The 7580-nt window shown below is 40.9% G+C and overlaps 1 protein-coding gene across 1 annotated transcript in view; it reads left to right on the top strand.

Moving 5' to 3' along the window:
- The window catches only part of Ofcc1 (orofacial cleft 1 candidate 1), a gene marked incomplete at its 5' end in the record, with an annotated part of 272407 nt that overhangs the window by 20639 nt on the left and 244188 nt on the right, over positions 1–7580 (top strand). Inside the window, one exon of the mRNA XM_026782925.1 lies at positions 2411–2577. Within this exon, the coding sequence (XP_026638726.1) occupies positions 2411–2577 (167 nt within the window). The remainder of the gene's footprint in view (positions 1–2410; positions 2578–7580) is intronic.

The following is a 7580-nucleotide window of genomic DNA, read 5'->3' as shown; positions in this document are numbered from 1 at the left end:
ATATGCATGCATGACATTGTGTGTGTGTGTGTGTGTGTGTGTGTGTGTGTGTGTGTGTGTGTGTGTGAGGGTATAGGGCAGTGTACTCAATTGCAGATGCTCACAACTCTATCTGAAGTGTGAGCTGATAGGCTGTAGAAAACAGGTGGACATTGCTATGAAATCCAGGCAGAAACTGATGTCTCAGTCAAGTCTTAGTTTTTCAGAGCAGCAGGCTGGAAAGAGAAGGACAAATTTGGGGGTATTATGAAGAATACTTCTTTTGCGGGAAAGCTCAGCCTGTTCTTTTTAAGGTTTGCACCCAATTGGCTGAGATCCACCCATATTCTGATGAGCCATATAGTTTCCTTAGAGTTTAAATGTTAGGTGTTCGTCAAAGTGAACTGTTAAGTATCCAAGAAAAAATAGCTTCACAGATCTAGATTGGCTTAAGGAAGTGTATAACATTTTCAAGTAGCACATTAAATTAGCCATCACAGGTTGCATTTATAATGACATCTTATACAGTGCTGAAATCTATAGATTTGACAAGCTTGATGTCAAACATGGGCTCATATTCTCATTTCCTTGTTTTTTTTCCTCTTGATTTTATCTAAGTTATTAGATGCACATGGGTTGCAATCGCTCTTTATTTCAAGGCTTTCTTTCCTACGAACTCTTAGATGGTCTAAGGATCTGTCATAGTATTTGACTCACAGATGATATTCAGTATCTATTTACTGACATGAAGCAAATCTTTATGAAAATAAAGATTTATGAAAGCTCAGAGCTCACATACACTCTTTCCTCTTAGCACCCCCACCGCAAATCAGAGAATTGCTAAGTACTTAACAAGCCAAACAACCCACAAGAAGGCATCCTTTGCTGAGTGTCTCCTCCACTCCTAACAGGGAGCTTCTTTACCATGTTCACCCACACAGTGGTCCTCCTTCATGGCCTAGGGCATTGGGTTGCTGAATTTAATGTAAGAAACTGTTCACAGATGTGCAGAACTACTAAGAGGCAGTGTTGGGATTTGATGCAGACTTTGCTGTTACCAAGCCTGTGCCATGCTGCGTGTCTTCAGAAGATGAAGCTTCTGTTGTAATCTCAGTGGGGTACTAAGTACACTGGCATGGAATTTCTCATCTCTGCACTGGATACAGCTCACTGTTAACTTCCAAACAAGATTCTTTTATGAGCTATATATAAGCTTTATGTGTTCTGTTACTGTCCCACGAAGAGTTATAAAGCATCAGGCAATACTGGTCTGAAGGCGTGCTTACTTCCCTAACATGCAATCTACAAAGTAGACTGTCTCCCTTTGCCTTGAATGTGGTCTGCCCTGGCTTGTGGCAAAAAAAGAAAATTTGTAGGTCACCTGATACTTGACCGTGCCATCTGGTGTGTACAAGCAGAAGGCACTGCTAACGTTGTGGGGTCTTTTTAGGACATTCTCTCAAACATTTCAGATGCCCAGGGAAAAATTAGTATCTCCAGCTCATTGTCATAGTATACACTAGATTATTTTTCCAACACTGGTCTGCAAAAAATCTTGGGTGTAGACAGAAATGGTAGAATGAGAATGAGAAACCCAGGAGGTCTTCTAGAATAAGTCACCCGGTCAAGTAATGCATTTTTCTTAACCTTAGCATGAAATTTGTGCTGACAAATGGTACATCCTTCTGGTAAGTGTGTGTTTGTGAGGGTATAGGACAGTGTACTCAATTGCAGATGCAATATATATATATATATATATATACATATATATATATAATTTATACTGAAAAATTTGGAGATATTTCTTTTTCTAAGATGTGAAGATGGAAGAGTATTTTCTGTTTACAGCATGGATCAAGCCAGCTGGATAGGGTGTTTTTATGGAGGATGCTGTTTTCAGATGGCCCAGAGCTAAAGTGTGGATACTGTTTACATAAGTGCTGCTGTTTCTGTGCAAACAAGGCTGGCCAAAGAAAGTGCATCTGTTTGTACAAAGCCAGGAGCTGTCTCAGGAACCTGGTTTGGGGTGGGGTGGGGATCCAAGGTCTTTCCTACCTGCAGTCACATCTCAAACTGTATCAGCACCACAGCCAGTACAGAGGAAGATGTTTAACCCACGTACTACCTTAACACATGGGCAAGAGCAACACTGATGTTTCAGGCTATGCTTGCTAAGTGGCAAGAAGGTAAATGGTGCCTCACCACTTTCACGAATCACAGGAGGAACAAAGGAGGCTTTAGTGCTTAATGTTTAAACTGTGGGACTTCTAGTTTCCCAGTATAGTATGTAAAAATATGTAAGTTATTGAATTGTGAATAACCAAGCCATCTTATTGCACAACAGAAAGAAATGAAGTCATAATTTTCTATACTTTATCAATGTTAAAACAATGAAGGCAAGAGAGATTCTATGTAATCTTGGGATCAACAGGTGGAAGGATGAAGGAGGAGACACGGGATCGGGAACCATTCAGCTACTCCAGTAAGAGCCCAGATACCCACAATGAGGCTGAGGAAGCAACCTCCGCATACACCGAAGAGCCTGAGAGGCAAACTCAGAGAGGCATCCTTCTGCTTGCAGACCCTCCGTCAAGGCAGGTTAGTAGAGAAAACTTTTCCAAACCTCTGATGATCTGCTGTTAAAACGACAAGCTGAAATGTCAGCCCGACACAGTGTCTACTCTCTTGCTCCCCAGTATCCCTTAGAATGTTTGGTTTGATGTGTGACTTTCTGAGACTTTGCTTGTGCCTTTCCACACATGTCTTACCAGGCAGGACTTATAACCCTCACCAATGCTGCTCTGATCTTGGTAAAATTCAGTGATACTTCATCTGGTTTGATTTTATGTTGCAGTGGCTACTGTGAAAAACTTGGAAGTACCTATAACAGAATCTCAGCTAGAATAAACTTATTTGTGTGGTGAGGGGTGTGGAGACCCCTTTGTTCTGTCCCGCCTGGCTAGCTTACACCTGAAATAATCACACAGAAATTATATTAATTAAATTACTGCTTGGCCCATAAGCTCTAGTCTCTTATCGGCTAACTCTCACATCTTGATTCAACCCATTTCTGATAATCTGTATGTCACCACGAGGTGGGGGCTTACCGGAAAAGATTCAGCATGTCTGACCTGGTGGCTGGCTCAATGGTGGCAATCTCTGACCATGCTTTCTTCCTCTCAGAATTCAGTTCTGTGTACCCAGCCTACCTATGTTCTGCCCTATCAGGCCAAGCAGTTTCTTTATTCAACCAATGAAAGCAACACACAAGCAGAAGAACCTCCTACACCATTTTTGAATGTAATGAAGAGACCACTGGATTTGTTTGCACAGCACATCATTAGAACTCAAATGTTCTAGTGTCCACAAAGTCACCATGTAGGGATTTAAAGACATCCTAAATGCTATGACTTCAGAGTCACCTGCTCTGATTTTCATGTTGGTCCATAAAGGAGACGAGAAATGTTTCTTCTATTTGGTCTCCTCATCAATCTCCAATAAAAACACAAGAGTGCCACAGGTGTCCCTTCAGAGTGTGTGCATATGTATGATGATTCAAAAATGTCATCAGGTGAGACAGATTTTTCTCAATGATATTTTTACAGTAATTGTTCATGATCTGAAATATCATTGACTTCAGAAGTCAGAGGTGTAACTTAGTTGGAGTGGGCAGGTGGCATTCTCTAATCAAGAGTGTGATGATTCCATCGTGATGTCTAATTTATTCCTTTGTGCCACTTAGAGCTAAACATGCTGGGTCCATTAAGGGTCTGTCTATTTTGAGCTTTCTTAGGTCAGTGACCTGAATTAACAAGTACATCCAGAGCCTCCTAAGAGTCCAGTAGTGGGCTAAGTTGTGTCCTCTAAAAGTATGTCCAAATCCTGCCTTCCAGTGCTGGCACAGGGTGTCTAACTCAGAGCAGATATCCAGAGCTTGGGGTGGGTCCTAAAAACAGTGACTCTTGACCTTTAAAGGGAAAGAGAAAAGATTTGAGACATAGACACAAGTACAGGGAAAAGTGCATGTTTATCAGCAAAGGAAGGCTTAGGATGGAATTATTTGCCAGAGGTTAAGAGACCTGAGGCTTTGTTCTTACAGTTGGAGATGTGATCACACTCAATTTCCTGATCCTGTTGTCATGCCTTCCATTTTATGACATGCCTCTTCACCATAATGGATTCTTATCCTTATGGAACTGTAAGCAAAAATGAAGTCTTTATTCTATAAAGTCACATTTGGTCATGATGTTTTTAGAACAATAAAAAGATAACAAAAGCAAAGGTCCAGAAACATATGATCAAATGGCTTTTTACAAGAGTGCCACAGAAACAAAAAATTTCTTTCCAGAAATTGTGTAGATAAACAAATTATTAGCTTATCTTATATCACATACAATAGTCATTTTGATATAGATTAATAAGATGAAAGCAAGGCATGAAACCATGGGAGTCCAAAAGAGTACACACACACACACACACACTTGACATTGAGTTAGACAATGATTTAATGGATGCTCTTAACTGAATATTGTATCCCCTAAACTTTTATGTTGAACCATATAAAACTACAGTGTAAATGTGTGCTTTTGTGTATTAGGAGGTGATTAAATCATGAGATCAAGAGATTCACATTCTTATAATAGAGAGTCTCAAAAAGATCTATTACCACTTGTTGGCCATGTGAGGTTTTTTATCATGGAATAAAGTTACAGAACACAATCATCCATACAACAGAGTGTTACCAGGCATCAAACATATGGGGCCTTGATCTAGGACTGACCAGTCCCAAGAAGTATGGGAAGGGGAAGTAAATTTCTGTCATCATAACTTACCCAGCGTACAATATTTTGCTACAGCATCCTCAACAGACTCTGTTGGTTGGTATTTATCAACGACACAGATCTAGACATACGTGGGGAGAGGAATCTCAGTTGAGAAATGCCTCTAAAATTTTCTCTTGGAGTCTCAAGAAGGAACCTATCCTTACAATCCCTTGATTTTAGGTCTTTGAATGAAAAAAAAAAAACCAAGTCAATAATTTTTTGTCATTTAAAACTCTGTGTTTGTGATAATCTCCTAGTGCATATGTATGCCTATGTTGTTAAGTGTGTGCACTTACTAGCTTGGAGACTTGACTCCTATTATTTATATCATTCTTCAATTACTCTCTACATTTATGTTTTGAGACAGTTCTGATCCTGAACCTGAAGCTCATCACTTCAGCTAATGATGATCTTAATGATGATGAAGCCAATGAGCTTCAAGGGGTCTGCCTATTACAGACATGCACAGCCATTGAGTCTAGAGATTTGAACACGGGTCCTCGAGCTTGTGTGACAGGCATTTTACCGACAGAGCTAAGATAAACTTTAAAGATAGCAACAAGGTAGCCCATATTCTAAGCTGACAGATGCCACGAAGGAAGCTTTGCCTCTTCAATGATGTATTGACAGTGATGCATGTATTTACGAGCCAGGATCTAAAGCAGCAGTTCTCAGCCTGTGGGTTGTGATCCCTTTGGGGGTTGAAGGACCTTTTCACAGGGTCACCTAGACCATCTGTATATCAGATATTTATATTACAATCCATAACAATAGCAAAATTACAATTATGAAGTAGAAACAAAAATTAATTTTATGATTGGGGGTTGCCACAACATGAGGAACTGTATAATGGGATTGTAGCATTAGGAGGGTTGAGAACCATTGATAAAGAGATATCGAAAGGAACATAAATGCCGGGCGATGGTGGCGCACGCCTTTAATCTGAGCACTCAGAAGGCAGAGGCAGGTGGATCTCTGTGAGTTCGAGGCCAGTCTGGTCTACAAGAGCTAGTTCTAGGAAAGGAACCAACAGCTACAGAGAAACCCTGTCTCGAAAATTCAAAAAAAAAAAGGAACATAAAAAAATGCCATTGTGTTTGTGTCCTTTCTTTCACATTTTTTCAGATGGACATTTTGTTATATCAAAAGTTCAACATTTTATTTTTAATTTTGTAGCATGTAGTACCAGTACAGGTAAGGTTCTCAAGATTACCTTCTTGAGATATCTTTTTTTAAAAAAATTATTTATTTATTTATCACAGGTTTCTGTCTCTTCCAGCCACTGCCTCCCATATCCCTCCCCCTCCCTCAATCAACTCCCCCTCTCTCCTCGGCCTGAGGAGCAGACCGGGTTCCCTGCACTGTGGACCTCCCACCTCCTTCCAGGTCTAGAAATGGTGAACATCCAAACTGCCTAGGCTCCCCCAAAGCCAGTACCTGCAGTAGGATCAAAAACCCATTGCCATTGTTCTTGAGTTCTCAGTAGTCGTCATTGTCCGCTATGTTCAGCAAGTCCGGTTTTATTCCATGATTTTTCAGGCCCAGGCCAGCTGGCCTTGGTGAGTTCCCGAAAGAGCATCCCCATTGTCTCAGTGTGTGGGTGCACCCCTTGTGGTCCCGAGTTCCTTGCTTGTGCTCTCTCTCCTTCTGTTCCTGATTTGGACCATGGGGTTGTAGTTTGGTGCTCCAATGTGGGACTCTGTGTCTGTCTCCTTTCATCGCCTGATGAAGGTTAATATCCAGGAGGATGTCTATATGTTTTTCTTTGGGTTCACCTTCTTATTTAGCTTCTCTAGGATCACGAATTATAGGCTCAATGTCCTTTATTTATGGCTAGAAACCAAATATGAGTGAGTACATCCCATGTTCCTCTTTTTGGGTCTGGCTTACCTCACTCAGGATAGTGTTTTCTATTTCTGTCCACTTGCATGCAAAATTCAAGAAGTCATTGAGATATCTTTAATATATCATTTATATCCATAAACTCTGAGAGGTACACTCAGGATCAGAGTACCCACTTGCCAGCTTGTTGCAAGGCTCTTATACAAAGTGGCAGCAAACGGGGAGGCTAACAGGAACCGGACCCAAGCATGCATACTTTCCACCTGCCACAGTAGAAAGGCATACATACATTCACAAGACTAGAATGTGTCATAGACGTGACTCTTTCCTGAACCTGCTACCAATGAAACTTTTGATCCTCTCCTAATCTATGTGCCTTAAACTCTGTGAAAGAGTTAGGTGTGTTGGCACAGACTGAAATCCCAGCACCTGGAAAGTAGAGGGAGGAGATTCACAGGCCATATCGTGTGTCTGAGGATACCCTTGGCCACGTGAGACTCCCGTTTCAAAAAGAAGAAAACTAACATGAAAGTTGGTCTGAGGTGATTGATTAAATAACCAGGAAGGAAATAATGTTATAAAGTCACCACCAGGGTCATGTTGGGAAAGATGCCAACTTGGCATCAGCACTCTTGTAGAAGCATACCCAGGCCACTTATAGGGTGTTGGCTTGTAGGTGAGTCACTTAATTTTGCTGGCCTCAGTAACTTCATCTGGAACTTGAAGACTTGACTATTTGGTGTATGAAAGCTGTCACTTCTAAAGAATCTCACAGAGCAGGTTGTGATTAAATGTCAGGAGATACAACAGAGAGAAGATCCTGGAGCCAGGTCTGAGGCCTATATTGTTCTCAGGTTCGTTGTATCAGGAGTTTCCTGTACTCAGAAGGAGGTATAATACAAAGGAGTAAGTCTGAGTTGATTATTTGGGTTTTTT

This window comes from Microtus ochrogaster, chromosome 16 (genome assembly GCF_000317375.1).
Source record: "Microtus ochrogaster isolate Prairie Vole_2 chromosome 16, MicOch1.0, whole genome shotgun sequence".
Lineage (NCBI taxonomy): Eukaryota > Metazoa > Chordata > Mammalia > Rodentia > Cricetidae > Microtus > Microtus ochrogaster.
The sequence above is the reverse complement of the archived record's forward strand: the minus strand, read 5'-3'. Positions and strand labels throughout refer to the sequence as shown.